Here is a 19,058-nt window from a genome sequence, read left to right on the forward strand (position 1 = left end):
TCTTACCACCTCATGATTTGTTCACTTATCATTTTTAAATAAAACAAGTATGTATTGGGGTTACAGCGATGAGGTGCACAGAGAGAACAATGAAGTCAAGGCAATGAATCAGATGCTACTGAACTATGCACTAAACTATTATAGCTGAACTTTGACATTTTGTGCCTGTACTAATTTTGCTGCATCTTTTACCTTATTATGTTACAAAAGTTAGCTGAAATTATGTTGTTTTTAAATAGTTTGCAAAGGCCTTTTCAAAAATACACGCAAACAATGAATAAGATTCATCTAGGACACATTTTTTATTTCATCTGAACCTGAAGGCGGTATCTAAATGCAAACATCTTTCATTTTCAGAATTTAATATACATTATTCATAAAACACTTTGTATACAGTTACACAGCTAACATCTGTGTTTCTTAGTTTGTCCCATTCCCATCACACCACAGAGGTTAAAAAAGAGATTTGATGGGGCTCCCCCACTTTAAACAAAAATACTGTTTATAAGGGGGGTGGGGCTGGGGGTGGATCACTTGCGTACACAACAGTTTGACCACAAAAACAGAAGAAAAAAAACAAAACATTGAAGTGAATTTGCCAGTAGTGGACTTGACCATTCAAGATTCAAGGAGAATTTAAATTAAATGAATTTAGCTGTTGGCTATGGACGTACAGGTACTTCTTTGCCGTGGATGAAGATTGTTAAAGCTTTTATTAATTTGCAAGAATATATCATGATTGAGTCAACCAACTTATTGTAAGTCAAATACTCGCTCTGTTTGTTCTAGACTTCTGTATTGACTTCAAATGACACAGTATCCTATCGTCACAGTTTTCTTTAATCCCGCTCATCTTCCTTTAATAATAAGGGAAAGAACATTGTAATACAGTGGACCCCTGCATACTTGCAGTTCGACAACTGAGAATTCACTAATCGGATAATATCAGTGTAAAAACTTACCTCCTTGCAATTTTCTGTGAGGTAAGATTTTTTTGGGGGGACAAAATATTGCCCTACAGTTTCTATTATATTTGTTGTATTGTAGCATCTCTCTTTCTTTAAACGAGACAATGAATGGTTACTTTCTGTCAAATCTGCACCAAAAAATCAAACTAATTTCCCGCTCAATCAAATTCCACAGTGAACAGCTGAAAGCTGTTTGTGTAGGCAGAAGTTGCTCATAAAATCACAAATCTGAAAGAAGCTATGATAGATTTTAGACATACGCATACTTAAACGAAGCCAAAACTAGGACTAAAACACTGCCTCAACACTGGATAATGTATCAGTTCAACAGAACATCTACCGTATGACGGTATGGATCGAGCCGTTTTGGGTCAGTAGACACAGAAGCGCTAACTCATACATCATCTGAGCGTAGCCATGAGGTATCTCCTACACTTTGCTGTGCAGTCAAATGCTCATTGTTTTACACCAGTCTTCACTATTACAGTAATGCATCATCATTGTCATCATCATTTAAAATGCAGTTGAAATGTTTTTAAAGTGTTTTAGGTAGGGATGCTCCGATACGATACACGGATCAGGTATCGGTCCAGATATTGGGGGGAAAAAATGGATCTGGTATCTGTCAAAAAGGTCCCGATCCACACCCTGATCCACAGAGGCTTATCTCCGAAGCGCGCGCAACTTTACGTCTCCAATGACGAGGTGAAACGGGGAATGGTGAGGTAAATAATATTTCCCCTTTGCTACCTTGGCACAGCCAATGTCTGTCAAAATTGCACTGGGGGCACATCGGAAGCCATTTGGCAGGAAGGCGGGCTCCGCGTCGCCAGCTCGCAAAAGCTTCGCCGCCGTCGGGGGACCTTCGCAAGAGAGAGCGGGGGACTGAATGGTCTCACCGCCGGCCAAGCGGGCACTTCCGCTCTTTCTCTTTTGCGAAGGTCCACCGCCGCCCGATCGGGGCCTGTCTTGCTGCTTCTGCGAGTGGCGAGGACAGCAAGGACAGCCGTGTGGGAAGCGGTAACAGAGTTTGCTGAGGCGGGCAAGACAAGCAATAATGTAATTAATTATGCTTGTTGTAATGGCATTTTGTGATCATCTATTTTCTTAAACTATGAAGAGCCTAGAGGATAGAGGGGTCCACTTTATATGCGTTATGTGTTTTATTTCACTTTTCATATTTAAAATTCGGCCTACACATCTGTATGGTCATATGACAATAGTTAACAACCATACATATAAATAGTGGCTGCTAACTGTCTGTCATACAAGTTCATTGTGCACCCTGCCCAGCATGGTCAAAGAAGAAATTAATATTGCTGATGATGATATAGGTTTAAAGTTTGGAACAGGTATCAGCGAATCAACCGCAGGCACCCATAAAGATTAAAAAAAAATATTTGACAGTCAAATAAATGCATGGCTGTATTCACAGTGTTATTATGTTGCCACCTTCTCTCATGCTCCGTTGAATGCTGTGACCTGCGTGTCCGTTTTGACCGGACCTCAGATTTGATGCCATGTATTCAGGCATGGATACGCTCTGCTGAAGGGCTCTAACCACAGGGCTGCTGTCCAATCTTTCACTGGTGAGGTTCGTACTGTTGTGTGATTGATAGAATGTCAGACAGTCACTTTCCAGGATCAGGTCACCATCATCATCCTCTTCTTCATCGCTGTCACCTTCTACGATGCTGTTACTGAAACATATGACACGACCGACACACCATTAACAGAATTATGCTGCATAGACAAAAGTGTAGGCACATAGTTCAAATGACTACAAAGTATTATATAAGAATTATAATAGCACTTGCCCAGAAAACAGGCCGCCACCCTTCTTTAGTCACTGCATACTTGATTGTGTATCATCAACTAGGTGCACATTTGTAGTACTACTAAATTAATTACTTGTGATAGCCTTTATTTTAAAAAAATAATACACAGTGGGAACACTAGATTAAATTCCAAAAGTCACAATAAAGATATACCTTTCAATGTGTTATCTTACGGATAATATAAGAATATTAAGCTGTTCAAAGAATTCAGGTCCAGTATTTCCGATATTGATGCTTTTCTATAACTAAGGTTGTTGTGTCAGGACTCATGAAATTGTATATCTGAACACATTTTGTTGGTTTACGTAATGTTTTGCTCCTGGTGCTTAATCAATGTTTGAATAGATACATTTGATAGCCAACATAAAAAAATGGTCAATTACTGTGCATGGTTTGGCTGCAAACAAAACTGGTGGGAAGGACAAAGTTTCATTGCATCCATTTACTGGCAACAATTTTGAATCAAAGTGAGAAGACTGAACATTTATCATAGCCAGTGTTTGTATTTTGCAGCAGCAGTATCACATCCAACTGTTTCCAGGATCAACAAACTGTGACTATATTGCTGTAGCACACGTCTCATTTATCAGTATGGAGGGAGGAAAGCTTTCTCTACACTGCAACAAAGGTCTTTTCATGTGAGGAAGGCGACCCCAAGTGGACAACAACAGAACTTGCATCCTCACATAACTTGACAGTAACAACACCCTGTACAAATATTTCAGAACACCTTTTTATCTTCTTAACCCATTCACTACCAGCCTAGTTAAAATGAGGTCAATTTTTTTATTATTATTACATTTTACCCAACATGACCATAAGTGAGGGTAGGAACGTAGATCAACCGGTAAGTGGACAACAACAGAACTTGTATCCTCACATAACTTGACAGTAACAACACCCTGTACAAATATTTCAGAACACCTTTTTATCTTCTTAACCCATTCACTACCAGCCTAGTTAAAATGAGGTCAATTTTTTTATTATTATTACATTTTACCCAACATGACCATAAGTGAGAGTAGGAACGTAGATCAACCGGTAAGTCTTCTTTACAGAGTCCGCATCACAGCAGACACTGCACCAATCCGCCTTTCGACTCATGAACAAGACCCCAAGATACTCGAACTCCTCCATTTGGGGCAGGATCTCATCCCCGACCCGGAGAGGGCACTAAACCTTTTTTCGACTGAAGATGGTGTCAGATTTGGAGGTCCATCCAAGCACTTTACATTTGGCTGTGAATCGCTCCAGCAAGAGTTGGAGATCGCGGCTTGAAGAAGCCAACAGCACCACATCATCTGAAAACGCAGATATGCAATACTGAGGCCACCTCAACGCTTCGGCTGCGCCTACAAATTCTGTCCATAAAAGTTATGAACAGATTCGGTCACAAAAGGCAACCTTGACAGCGTCCAACTTTCACTTGAAACGAAATCGACATATTGCCAGCAATACGGCCCAAACAGACTCAGAGTCGAGCCCTGGACGCTTCCCTGGAGAGCTGTTCCAGGTATGTCCCACCAGCAGGAGTTTCCTGGGACCACTCAGGACATGCTGGAGAGACTTAGTCTCTCGGCTGACCTGGGAACGCCTTGGGGTTCCACCGGAGGAGCAACACGAAGTGGCTGGGGAGAGGGAAGTCTAGGCTTCCCTGCTAAACTGCTGCTGCCCCCGTGACCCGACCCTGAATAAGCGGTAGATAATGGATGGATGGATTTTACCCAACATCCCAACTTTATTGGAATTGTAGTTTAGAGTTGTGTTCAGTAAAACCCCCATTAAGATTCTTTAAATTAATTGTCATGTCAAACCTTGCAGTGATGGGAGTGCTATGAGAGGCAGGACTCGTTGAATCATGTGACAGAGCGGAGCCTGTAGATCCATTGGAGCCAAAAGAACCCGAATTCCCTGTGGTTTTACTCCCTCGATGCATGACATTGTTCCTCTGGTTAGCTGGCTTCACAGTCACTATAAGATTGTGGCTGTTGGCCACCATCATGTCTGTCACCTGAAATTAGATTGGAAGAAAGGTTGCAAGGTCTGAAAGTAAAGATACAAACAAGCTGGCTTGTGACTGTCGATGAACAGGTTTGACATTTATCGGAATGCGTACTTAACTCCTTCCATTGTGTTTTTACTGTGAATCTTTCAGCTTTTAAGATGACAACTTTAAACTTCGGCATTTTGGTCTTTGGTGGATTTTCCCAGAGTTAATCCATTTACTGTCTGGCTTCATTGTATAGAGCAGTGATTCTGAAATGGTGGCACAGGGCTCCTGGTGGTGCGCGAAATAATAATTGACTACTCGTCCGGGTTCCTTTGTCCAATCTAGGCAGCTACATCAACAATTGTGGCCACAGTGGGAGCGTTGGTATAGGTCCCACTAGTACTTGGGCTGCCAAATTAGTTTGGGCATTGCAGCAGTAAGTGAAGAATCATGGTGGTACTTAAAAAAAATAAATAAAATAAATAAAATAAAAAGTGGTTCTTGGTATAAAAAAGTTTGAAAACCACTGGTGTAGAAATGTGTTACTAAGTTTGGATTTAACATGGGTCACCACTAGAAAGCTATCCATGCAACACCAATCTAACCTAGAGAGATTGCAGAGCAAAACTAAAACACACTACATTGGCCAACAATTTCAATGGCAATGAAGCAAAATCAACCCTGTAAAACTGGTTAGGTCTCTATTTACTATCATTAAAGCAAAAAACAGGAGCTGCAATTCAAACATTGTAACCACGAGCACGTAGTTAGCCTTATTTAGCTAGCTAAACCTGCTAGTGCAACTGAAAATTGTGCATAATAGAATAACGTTACCATTTTGGTTACAAAACAAAAGTGCTGTCACTCTCACTTTAAAGCTTTAAAACACAGCTTTAAAGCTTTAAGGCTTTAAAGTAGGGCTGTCAGTTTCACGTGTTAATTAGCTTAATTAATTACGCTGCAAATTAGTGCGTTAAAAAAAAATTACGCAACTGATCGTGAGTGGCAATTCAATGTGCAAGCATTTGAAATTTGGCCCAGTGGTGCGCCATTTGCTGCAGCAGAGTGACAACAACAGACATGGACGCTAGTGCGGCACAGGAGAGCGAGGCAAACTTACTTGGACCTAGATCTCCCAGAGCCATAATTTTGACGGTTCTATTAATTTCAATATACATCTTTCACGTCACCGGAATCCGCGGAGTTGCGCCGCTGGGCTTCCATAGTTGGCGCAGAGGCTTTGGCCTTAGATACAAGCTAGATCACCATGGTGAATAACAAAAAAACTATACTACAGAGGAGACTTTACAGCTGCATTCTAAAACAAAGCTGACAGGGAGTCAGAATCACGATGAGGGGTCGCTGGATCGCTTGGGAGTTCCAGACAGCAAGTCATAACAAGACCAGCCCACCCCCTGCTAAAAGGAGCTGTGCCCGCTCCACTAGAAGTTGTGACGCAGTTCAAGATATAGTAAAAGCATAGGTTAAAAAAAAATAGGCTGCTCGATGTGATGGAGTCATGACGTTTTTGGCAGTAGAAGCCTAATAATCGAAATCAATAAAGCTCCACTACCCGAAGAAAAGCAAGAGAGGGGGGGCTTTATTAGCCATCAAAACAGCGAGTAATAACCATATTAGGCTCAAAATGACAGCTTTGGGAGATGTTGTTTTAAAATTCTGGTAGTGCTAGTGGTTAAACGGCAAGATTGTTTATAAAAAAAGAACAAAGACGAAACTATTAACAAGAACGCAGTGATGATTTGTAGATTTTGTAAAAAAAAATATAATAACAATTGGTATCACGGAAGCAGCTCCAGCCTGACTTATCATTTCAGACTTTTTTCACTCGCAGACAACATCATACAAAGAATAGGGCAGCCTTACACTCAAAAAATGTAAACAAGCTTGCTTGTCTGAGCAACTGGCTCAAGGTCACTTAGAGTTAGTTGTCTGTTGTCAGATCCTGTAGCCTAGCTTGGGGTGAGTTTTTGATTTGAGGAGTTGATTATGTAGCCCCAGTTTCACTTTTGGGTTTGAGTTGTTAAGACCGAGATATTGTAGCTTTAGATTTTTGTTAACCTCTCCTTCTGACCTCTAACTTTTCCTGATTACCAGTTTGTTAGTTTAGCTAAAAAAATCACCACAGCTATTATCAGTTCATCACACGCCATCCATATACCAAACATCAGCTCGTGGAAGTTAAGATTCAATTTTGTTCAAAAATATTTTTAACAAAATTGAAATTTAGATTATCTTTTGAAATATTGCCTGGCCTAATTGGTTTGTTGTTGTGCTTAAATTTATTCTTTTGATTTCAATTATGAAGCACACTTACAATAAAAATCTTCTCAAATCTTCTCTTCTTGGTGTATTCAATTGATTAGTCATGCACTACAATTTTATAATGTCCTAGAATTCAAATTCTATATTTGGGGACTTTTAGCAGACGTGAGATTAAAATTGATTAATTAATTAAAAATACTGTAATTAATTAGATTCATTTTTTTAATCGCCTGACAGCACTACTTTAAAGCTTTAATTTTGACAGCGCTAGTTGGAATTATTGTGATATACACGACAAGTAACAGTAAAATAAGATACAAAAATTGATCAGTTTCATAAAAGACCACCTTTCTGAAAATGGTTCACATGAAATGATATGAAAGCATAATAAACCCACCAGCTATCTATTTGAAATACCTGTACTTATAAAGGCAGGGGGAGGCAAATGTACAGCACATGTGGGCTAAAACATGAAACCAAGCAAAAAAAAAAAAAAACTGTATGATATCTGAATAATTTTGTGCCATTAATTGCAGTTACCTGGTCTAATGATTTTCCCGTGACATCAATACCATTGACCTCTAGAATTTCATCGTTAACTCCCAAGAGCCCAGTGCTCTCTGCAAGACCACCACGCACAAGGCGGGATATGAACACTCCTGGAACCTATGGCAGAGAAAGGGAAATAGAAAGTAAAGTAAATAGAACAGTAAAAAGACAAATGTGGACATCAATCTCCACCAGTCGATAATAAAGTATTGTTCACAATTATGGAAGGCATTGGAGGGGTTTATTGCAGTTGGACTCATGAAAAAAGTCAAACAATGCATTTTGATATACTTAAGTTTAAAAGTACCCAAAAATGTGTTCACATGTTGGCCAAATTGGAATGTGCTACACCATCTAATCAGTGCAGTATGTTAATATAAACTGATGAATCTTACCTTTTCTACACCATAAGGTGTCACTCGCATACTGGCCCCATCTCGAATGTAGAAGCCCAGAGGTTTATGGGTACCGTGCTTGTGGAGCCGTACGCGGCGATGTGTCTCAGGTAGGATATCCACGTCAATAATTGACGAAATTTGACGGAAGTTCTGTGGTCGGCCAATCATGAGACCCATTTTGCTCTTTGAGTGGGTAGTGAATGAGCCAGCGGTACGTAGTCCTGTCAAACCCAAGCCTTTTTTCCGCCTCTGGAGCGAGTTGGTTGCAAAAACTACAGGTTCATCCTCTTTATGAAGACAGAAAAAGATGGGGAAAATTATTAGTATTTAAAATTGTTCAAACTGGCTATTGGCTAATGGTTGTCATGATACAGACAGATACATATAGAGAGCTGCTTCTATTAATTTAGAATAAGTCATGTACTAATTGAGGTAGTAGAAATATTAGATAAAGCTCATGTTAATGCAGTATACTGTAGATTTAAACCACTGAATACTATAGCCACGACAATGACTAAATTAATACATTAATACCTCTGACAATACTTGGCGTTATGACCTTGGAAAAGGCAAAATATTTGATACAGCTCTTGTAGTGGATATCATTGTACTGTGCAAGTTTTCCGACTGTTGTTGCTGGTATATGGCAGTGTTTTCATACTGACTGAGTGAGCCAGCCAGGATCGTGCTAAGAGCTTCAAAAACAGTATGACAGGTTGGTTTAGTTTGGTTAGGCAGGTATGATTTTAAGAGCAACGTGACTGCCATCCAATATAATTTTCTCAAACAAAAACAAAAAACAAAACATTTTTTCCCCCCCAAACGTCTCTAAAATCTGTGTCATTTTTTGCTGCCCCTTACACACACACACACGCGCGCACACACACACACACACACACACACACACACACACACACACACACACACACACACACACACACACACACACACACACACACACACACACACACCCCCACACACACACACACACACACACACACACACACACACACACACACACACACACACACACACATTTCTCCGGAACCCATCACCCGAATTTTTTTTTTGGTGTGTTGTACTCTGGTAGAAGAGGCCTTCCCAAACAAATTCCGCATTTTGACAGACTGTTGTTTTAGCTGAGACTTGTCACTTTGCTAATTTTAACAACTGGTTTATTACCAGCAATAGTCTTGTTTATTTTAGAACATTCATTTAATACAAGTGCATCTCAATAAATTGGAATATTATATAAATGTTCTTTATTACAGTAGTTCAATTCAAGCTATGAAAACATGAAGGCACAATTTTGTTAGTGTAATGACAATATCGAGTATTGTTAATCAGTAACGGCGAGTATTTAAATATAATACCTGTACTTGTACTCAGTCTGAAAAAAGTGGTATCAGTGCACCCTTTATAAAAAGTATTCCTTTATTGATTGTTGATTTTCCTCCATGGTTTATAAAGAAAATGTTATCAAATGCACAGCCCTTATTTAGAGTCGGTATGAAATGTCAACTACTGTATGTTCAATCTATAGAATACTTTAAAGTGATCCCTTGCTACTTCACGGTTCACATATCGCGGATTCAGTTGGATTTGGGTCCAAAATTCATACATTACGGGATTTATTTTGGGTTGTACCTCAATATTTTGCGGGTCTTTCTGAGATTATTAATCCCCCACCCCCCACCCGCGCAGCCCCCAACTCCTCCCAAATTTACTGTATTCTTTATTTATGCTGCTATTTTTCTTATTATATTGACTAAGTTAACAAGTGTTTGGAAAGATAGGAACTCTGTGGTGGCTTCGTTATGGCTCAGTAGATGCTTAACTTGCCCCCCAAAACAAAAACAAAAAAACAAAATAAAATAATAAATGAATAAATAAATATATTTTTAAACGTCCTCCACTTTGCGGATATTCACCTATCGTTCCACGCCCACCCGACGAAAAGTGAGGGAACACTGTACAATTATTATCTTTACCTTTCCTGGTTATGATAATGCGAAGCAAGGGATTCGCTGATGAGACAGCTTTGTGGAAGTTATCATCATTGTTGATTGGAAGAAGGTCTCCATGGTCATCTGCATATCCCAATAACATATCTACTTCGGGGATGTGATGGATAGTTTGGAGGAGGCTGTAGAACTCTTGTAAGCCACCTGGACAGTTCCTCTTGAAAGCAAAGCGACGATATTCTGCATCAAACTGCAAACAACATTGAATAGCAAGAAATTATTTTTTTCAAAGAGGAAATCAACCCAAAAAAAATTTGTTAGAATAATATGTTGTAGGTTCCCCCCATGGCGTTCTGATTACTATTGCGTCTGCGGACTATGAGCAGAAAAATCCACCAGTTTTTATCAATGTCAGGGGGAGACCATTTTACCACTCGATTGAAAATGACATCACAGTTGCCCAGGCCAATCATAGCTCAGTTTCAGAAAACAGGTGAGCCGTGATTGGTCGTTGCCTGAGTCCTGAGCAAATGTGATGACATTTTCAGCCGACAGCAGGTGTTAAAATAGCTGCCCCCCTGAGAAAGTAGAGTACCCAGAGAAAACTCAAAACAAATATTGACTTTTAAAACTTGAGAATAGTAGTAAGAAGCAGAAGGGTTAACTTTTGACAAGTATTTTGTCTTTTCTTTCACTTTTTGGGATACTTTGCAGTGCACACAGAGGATTAGTGAAGGGCAAGCCAAAACCAAAAGTTATGATGACGAAAACAAAATTGGAAAAGGACATCACATTAACAACACACAAGCTGTCTGTGTGTTATACTTGAATTTTTACTTGTGTCAAAATAGGTAGATTGTTTCACGTGTATATTATGATTTAACACAGACGTGTCAAACTCATGTTAGCTTAGGGGCCACATGGAGGAAAATATATTACCAAGTAGGCCAGATCGGTAAAATCATGGTATAAAATAATTGGCGTCAATTATACGCAGATTTACGCTATTTGTCGGCCAGCCCTAAATTACAGGACTCAACTGGAATAATATTGTTCTAAAAAATAACATGAATGCAAATGGAACACGGCAACACTTTTCCTGTATGAGTTTCGGATGTGTTATATCTACCTGTTTTACAAATATAGTGTTCCCAGAATGCATAGTGTAACACAGTTAATGAAGTTACAAGGACTTTAATCCTTGTCATATGTATTTATGTTACCAGTAATTAAATTTTTGTCGTATTTGACATGTTTATGTCGGTCTATGATTTTATTTTAAATTCATATGAAACAAACCGTAACCTTAGGTTGTGTGTACAATAATGGCATCCAGGGAAATTCCATGTACAAGTTGCATTGCTCATATGAAGGTTGCTTGTGAATATACACATTTATAAGTTCTGATTGTGGTTGGCTGATTAATTGGTCCGACATTGCAAAAAAAAAAAAATCTTTACATCATCTCATTAAACCCTGATCCGGCCCACGGGCCATATGTTTGCATGCCTGGTTTAATATTTTACATTAAATAAGATGCTGATTTAAATGTATACTGTACTGAATGTAGGCCTATGTCAATATGTTAAAAGAGAGATCCGTATTTTATTGTTCACTTCCAACGACAAGACTGGTTAACTTGTGCATATCTTAACTAATATTGTTAAAATATTACATAAAGCATCATCTTTTCAGTTAATAAAGGTTTTATGGTGGCAACAGTTTGGACTACAATTTGATCACCATGGTAAATGTCGACTAAAGTGAAGTTCAACCAGCACTATCACTATTTATTACTTATTTTATTCATTTTTAGCATTATTTTCATCACCGAGAAACAGACAATGTGTAAAGTGTTTTACTTTTATTGTATTTGAAGAGAATACTCAGTTTACACTATGGTGTATATTTCTATTGCGCATTGGGTTTGGAGTAGTTTTAGTAGCAGCCATTCCATACGGACAAGTTTTTTTTTTTGTCTTTCTGCATAGGTTCTCTTTGCAATTGTAATTTCCTTTGTTAGCTGTTTTCAGGCCCATTTGTACAGTGCCGTGTCTTCTTTGGCTTTTCAAAGTTAGCTAAATTTGGCAGTGAACTAGGCTGCCAGCTGAAGGTCCAAAGACACCCCAGTCAGTGGAGTCCAAACATCCATTTTACTCTGTTAAATCGAGGTTCTACTGCATTCTGTTTTTATTTGCGGTTGACATAATCTTCAAATGGCATTATAATTGGTGTTTCCATTCATCCACCCATTTTCTGAAAACCTTATCATCACTAGGATTTGCACATACTGTATAATTACAAGCTGAGAAGAATATGTTGCTAGACTAGAAAGCCCCACCCCAAAAAGATTATCATAGCATTTTTTTTGTCTCTTCTTGTTTCTGTTCCTCCATGTGGCAACTGAAAATGACTGAATTACACAGGGAGAAAACTAATAAATTCCTACAAAGAGAATTGCTGGATTGTTGAAAGACCATGTGGGTCATTTTCCTAATTTGTTTCTAAATACATTAAATATGTTTGAAGATAAGTGCTGGAAAAATTTGCAAAGGCTGAGAACTATTTTGTACTCAATAATAATAATTATTATTATATAGCTCTACAGTTGTCAGAATTTTCTAAAACGGGCCCTGGCATGAGTCGGCCCTCCCCTCACTACATAGGTATTGAGTGCTCTCATTCCATCAGTGGCTATCTGCAGCAATTGCAAGTTACTTGGTCATAATAACATTGCAAATTTTCTACCACTACAATTTGCAGTTAACCATCAAGGGATACCCCCAACCCCCAAAATACACCCTCCCTGAAGTATGACATATTTTCTGTTATTTGGGTCACAGTGTATCCGCCATGTGGTCACAGCGGCTGAGGACAGCTGGCCGGCCCTGCCGCCCCATGCCAGCCTACCGGCATGGGGTTCAACGGAGCGATGATAATAGGGATAGACTATTGTGGAAAAAATTATTATAATTATGATTATTTTGATTGAAATTTAAATCACCTTGATTAAAAACGATTATTCATCTATTTCAAATATTTGCATTAATTTACCTACCAACACTCAACTACTCAATGAATGTTTCAACACTTTATTCTTGAATACTCGATTCTTTTTTTTTATCAAGTAAAAAAACAACAACTTTCAAATATCATGTGAATTTTAAGCCTCTTGCATTTTCATTCTGCTGCAACCACACATTTGCATTGCATCTTGGCACACATTCAAACCGTGAATAAGTCATATTCATTTGATTTTACTTTGTTGTTCCATTTTTATTTTCACAAGTCTTGGGACTTACTGGGCTAACCTAGGATCTCGGCTATTGTATTCCGTGCATTGTATTTCATGCCATATCATGTGAAAATATATGTTGGTATGACAAATTCCTTTAATCCTTGAAAACTCAACTTTAAACAGAATTTGAAAGAAAAAGAAAACAAATTGAAAAAATGTATAATAACAGTACAGTAAATGAAAATAATGGAGAAATTAGTAAAAATTATCAATAAAATTGTTCCTGCTGTGTGCGCCTTGGCCTCTTCGGGGCAGTATGGTACCGTGCATGCATGGAGTATACACTTAAAATGAGATGAGAAGAGAAGAAGAAAGTGTCAATTTACTGCTGTTAATATAAATTGTTTTTCACATATTCAAAATAATATTTTCCTTTGAGTATTGTTATAGTACCTGTCAGTATGTGTTCCACTATCATTTTACATTTGTTATTTGAAGGAATATCACTTCTGGAAGTTGATGCTATTTTAGCATGTCAGTGGGATTTTCTATTGACTTTAGCATTAGCAATGGTGATGCTTTTAAACAAAGCATGTATTGTGTTTAAATATACGATGTGTTGTGTGTTTAGTTTTACGCTAATCTCCAACTGGGGTGACATTTTAAAGCACGCTCAGGAAGGGCAGAATCACGTACATACCAGTCTTGGCCAAAGTGTCACCGCCTGTTTTGTGTCGTGTCTAAGTGCACATAAAACAGACACGGCAGGTAAAGTGACATAGCTAATAAATAGAGTGACAGTATTGGGTCATACCGTGTGTGTAACTGACTGTATGTGTGGGACGAGGAGCCACAGGCCAGTTTACCCAAAATGTTGGAGAGTTATTTTATATAATGGGCTTTTTTTTTCAATTCATTCAAATTTGGCAGACTTGTTAACACTCTGTGGTGTGGCAAATTTACAAGATATAAGATATAAGAGGGTCTTTACAGAGCAGCGCTGTGTAAAATTCAGAATTTCAAAATTACATTATATTCAATGGGTGAATTTGAATTGACCCCAGCCCACAACCATGTTGAATTTAATAGGAATTGCAGGAAGTGGAATTAAATTAAATGTAATTAAGAGACCCTCATTCTTATCACATATAAGTGAGAATGAGACAGTGTACAGTAGTGCTGGGCAATATGAAAAAAAACTTCTATCATGATATAGGCTATTTTATATCACGATAACGATATATTTTCAGTTTTTCTATTTAAAAAAACACACTATGATTGTTTATTTTCTCATTTTATTTTGAAGTGGCAGTAAGCAGATCTTTATCAAAAGAGAAATGCATCCAGTAGTGCTGCTATATAAAATTATCAAATGTTCACAAAAGAGGCACAGTAATCGCTGACATATTTTTTACAAATGTATTTAACAATCAAAAAAAAAGTTTTAGACAGAAATTGTTTACAAATTAAAAAAAAGATATACTGTAATGTCGTTTTGAAAACATTTATTGTACAGATTTCAAGTCAAAAATCAAAAATCACGATTGCAGTGTGAAAACAAATAATATTTTGTGATTTGAAAGGTATTCACTTTAGTATATTCATCCATTTTCTGAATCGCTTATCAAGCCTGTACGTTTAATGTCCCCTCCCGGTTGACGTACGGCATGCCATAAGAATCACATCACTTCCTTCACGATAACGTTAGCTGGTTAGCAAAGCGGTTAGCATAGCGAGGCTTCTACGTCTTTTCCTCGTTAATCACGCCTCGTAATCTCTTTGTGAGAACTTCAATACTTGTAACTGAAGAAGTGCTTCCTAAACGCCGCAACGGAGGCTGTAATTACTAACTTAGGAGCGGAAGCGCAACGTGTTTATGTGCAGTATTAGGCAGCCGAAGCCCGTTGCTATGCTGCGACGTAAGTGGTATAACCAATCTCGCCTCGACTTGAGTAACACCGCTTGTAGGTAACGTAAGCATCCCAGCGAAGCTTTTGTGGGCTTTCTCCGCCGTTCATTTTTCAGAAAAACTTGTGTTTTAATTATGCTAAAACTGCACATTTAAATCCGCAAACTGCGATGCTTGTTTCACACAGTTGTCCCTAGGTTATTTTAATGGGCCAAAAGGAGTATCGAGCATACTTTGAGGTCGGCTTTAAAAAAAAAGAAAAAAAAGTTCATTAATGATTACGTGTTTGTTGTTTTAGTAAAGTTTTTTAATTTAGTAGTAATCGTTATTTGCATTTACCCACCTCGTTTTCTATTAATTATCAATGACTACAAGTGGTTCAGATAATGGATGGATGTTAGATTTACTTTGGTACCGTACGTTTGTAATGTATGACGACTGTGTATAATTCACTGCCACGTCAACTTGTTCAGGCTGCCACCTGGTGACAGTTGCGTGAAACAAGCATGCAGAACAAATCTTTATGTACGTCAACCAAGCCAAATGACGATAGACACGATAAGAAAAAAATAACACGATCATTTTGTTTCTATCTTGATAAATATAATCGCTCAGTGTACGGTATTTCAGTAGTGGTCTGCAAACAAAATGCCCAGAATGTTTGGGCAGCCATTTTAAAGACTTAACTAAAGGAAGGTATTCTGGAAAATGAGGTGCTGTTTTACCATCATATCAAACAATTTCGAAGTTTGTACAATTTTAATAATCTGTTTTATCTGAGTAAGCTTTTAATGTTAATGAAAACAATTTACTCACCACACTTTACTATAATTATTGTGTACATAAATCTTTTACAAAATTTGCATGAAATTCATGTTGCAAATAGGCTGCTACAGTATACTGTTCAGCTTCATTGTTAAATATGCTTTCATTTTGCATCATACATTTTTTGAATTTCAGGAAATTTCAGTTCTACTTCCTGCAATTCAAATTTAAATTGCAATTCTGCTTCCCGCTCCTCAATTCCAATTCAACAATTGAATTGGAATTTAGGGGTCATTCTCAATTAAATTCAGAATTTTGTACAGCCCTGTTACAGATGATATACACGTTCCCTCGTTTATTGCTGGGGTTATGTTTAAAAAAAATGCTTACAATAGGTAAAATCGGCAAAGCAGGCAGCTTGCTGTAAAATCCCTAACCACACACTTTTCTCAGACAGGCATTAACATGTTCTCATATTTCTCTCTTGTTTAATCACTCTCACTGTAAAACCTTCATAGATTAAAATACAATAGGTACACTACTGTAAGAAAGAAAGAAAGAAAAAAAGAAATATTGCAGTAAGAAAAAATCTGCCAAACAGAAGAACTATTTTTTCTGTTGTTTAACTACAACTTTAGGTTCTGTGTCAGGTCTGGCCATGGTTTGTGGGGCTCTTTAAGTATTATAAAAGCAAGTGACCAAAACATGTACAATTAAGGGGGCAGCCATCTTTTTTTTTCACTACTTGGGTCATGTACTGTACATAGATATTGTATTTTTCACTGAAAATAGCCTTTTTTTTGAAAGGTTTGGCAAAAGTTTTTTTTTAATTGTAATTTTTTTTTACCAAGGCCACTTTTTTTCAATTATGCAATATGGGATTATAGCATCGATGGTTGCCGTATCGATGGTTGCCATATATGTGCTTTTTGCCATACAAATACTTGACTTGACTTATTGTGTATATTGCCCCTAAATGGGAAATACTTTAGCTATAGAAATTCAATTCTTAATATGTTGTACAGCCATGGCTATATGTCTAAAGCCTTAAATAACATGTATTCCTTAGATGTCATTCTGCAGTAAATTTCAATCAAATTCCCGTTCAGGCAAATGGCTTGAATAGATCTGCCCCTCCACTGAACAGCAGCTGAGCTCCACATTCAGAACCAAAACAAGAGCAATCTGTAGTAAGCTAACTATATTTGAGGACTTTAATGTGATATGTTCACAAATCGGAACTTGACACTAACGCCCAATTCACACTGACTGCGGAACGGATGCGGAACGGTTTCCGTACGGACTGCAATTCACACAGTGCGTTGTGTGAGCTGTACGTGTCGGGAAATCTGCAACCGCGAGAGTCGAGACCACAAGATCACGGGGCTTGACGCTGAAGAGTTAAGTCCACGTGATAACAACCGTGTATATAGAGCGCGACTTGTAAACAATATTAGCCACGCTTGCCTGTCATCACATCGGTATGCTTTTTGGACATTATTTCTGGGACTTCTACCATGGCTCTTCAACTATGGGTAAGTACATTTTGTGTTTAAATAGTGTTATTTTGTAATGTTTAATTTAATTTTTTTGTCTTTTAAATGTACGACTCATTTCAAGCTATGTAGTTAGCTAGCTTCGCTCCCAAAAAACCAAGTTCTCAAACGGTTTTATTTTAAAATATACTGGATCTACCTTGATGCCGACGCCTGACTTCTTGTCCAGCTCATGTAATTTCTTCAGTTTCATGAAAATCTGCATGCGGAACCCGGAAAAAATAGAAACCTTGCAAAACCCTTCCGCAGCTCTGCATCCGATACACAGCGCATATGCATCGCACTGCAGATGGTGTGAATTGACACGCAGACTCAAATGCTTTCTATTCCTTGCGCCGTTCGTACGGAGGCTGTTCCGCATTCGTTACGCATTCAGTGTGAATTGGGCGCAGAAAGAAAGATTTTTGCTTATGAAACTGACAGTGTTATGAAGCAAAAATCTGTTACTATTTTCGGTGCATATTTGTTTGTGCCTTTGTATAGGCTTATCTAGAAAAGTTTATTAGTAGCAGGAGTGGATAGTCCCCGTTATTTCTGCCCCCCCCCCCCTTTTTTCAACAGCTAACTTCTAACACTACCCAACCTCGTCCCTCTGTTAAAATAGCATTGCAGGCCATGTCAAAAGTTAATTTTAGTATGTGCCCCGGGCCACAATAAAAATGGATGGTGGGCCGCAAATGGCCCCCGGACGCATTTTGGACACCAATGGAGGAGAGAACATGAAAGAGAGAGAGAGAGAGAGAGAGAGAAACTCTGGGAGATTATTTCAAGTATATAAACAGGAAGTAGGGCTACCTATAATTGCATAGCAAATATCAGAACATTGTAACCATGCTGTAGGCTATCATGAAGCGAAGGAGGTGATAATGGACTTGAAAAATGAACACATACAGTGTTTGTCAAATTATGGACTGGATTGATTCTCAAACATTGCCTGATACAATGCACACTATTTGGCCGCTTGCCGAAGTAGTCTAGCGACACATGTCGCAGTCATCTTCTAAATGTGCTCAATAAACCTGCCTCGGATAAATAAAGTGTAGTGTATGTTTACCTGTTTAAGAAAGGGAAATACAAGCAAACAACCATCTTTTCTGAATAGCAATCAGTGCAACAAATCCAATTGTTTCCATGTCATCAAATATCAGTCACCCAACGACATCATTTACACTAATCACTCACTTTACTTTTGACCTCCACCACGCTGCTGTCCATGGCTTTGAACGACGTCTGCTGTTGCTGTCGTGACATTCTTCGCTCGGGCTGGATGACAAACTGCGGCACTGCGGCTGAAATCATTCAGCAATATGACAGTTGTTTTCCTCGTCCGCTCCGGTTAACGCTATTCAGACACCGACAGGCGTGAGAGAGTCCTGGCGAAATTCACTTAACATGACAGTCGCCTTTTGGTTTCTCGTGGTGGATTGTGCCAGACGCTGATAAAATGAAATCCATGGCCAGCGAGACAGGTGGTATCTTCTTCTGAATTTAGTGTATGTGATGCGAGGCGAGCCGAACCGAGACACCAGCGATGTGGGTCCACCTCCAATCGTGGAAGACTGCCGGCGGAGGGCGGGGCGTGAGGGAGGATGACGGCAAA

At 38.6% G+C, this 19,058-nt stretch overlaps 1 protein-coding gene across 1 annotated transcript; it reads right to left on the minus strand.

Moving 5' to 3' along the window:
• Positions 1 to 278: 278 nt before the first annotated feature.
• pard6a (par-6 family cell polarity regulator alpha) lies at positions 279 to 19,058 on the minus strand. The gene is made up of 6 exons (XM_086074540.1): positions 18,641 to 19,058; positions 10,018 to 10,240; positions 8,024 to 8,313; positions 7,620 to 7,745; positions 4,621 to 4,817; positions 279 to 2,668 (listed from the first exon to the last, which is right to left on the minus strand). Exons 1-6 carry the CDS (start codon positions 18,755 to 18,757, stop codon positions 2,398 to 2,400), a joined length of 1,224 nt encoding a protein of 407 aa, XP_085930666.1. The 5' UTR covers positions 18,758 to 19,058; the 3' UTR covers positions 279 to 2,397.

Source organism: Leptonotus elevatus, chromosome 4 (genome assembly GCF_054856555.1).
Source record: "Leptonotus elevatus isolate MCC_2025b chromosome 4, RoL_Lele_1.0, whole genome shotgun sequence".
NCBI lineage: Eukaryota > Metazoa > Chordata > Actinopteri > Syngnathiformes > Syngnathidae > Leptonotus > Leptonotus elevatus.

What these genes read in the sequence shown, in the direction of transcription:
- pard6a (XM_086074540.1), bottom strand. Translation starts at nt 18,757, where the DNA reads ATGATTTCAGCCGCAGTGCCGCAGTTTGTCATCCAGCCCGAGCGAAGA. An exon ending in CATTATCATAACCAGGAAAG is followed by an intron (nt 8,314 to 10,017) that starts GTAAAGATAATA and finishes GTCTTCATAAAG; the next exon opens with AGGATGAACCTGTAGTTTTT. An exon ending in CGGGAAAATCATTAGACCAG is followed by an intron (nt 4,818 to 7,619) that starts GTAACTGCAATT and finishes ATCTAATTTCAG; the next exon opens with GTGACAGACATGATGGTGGC.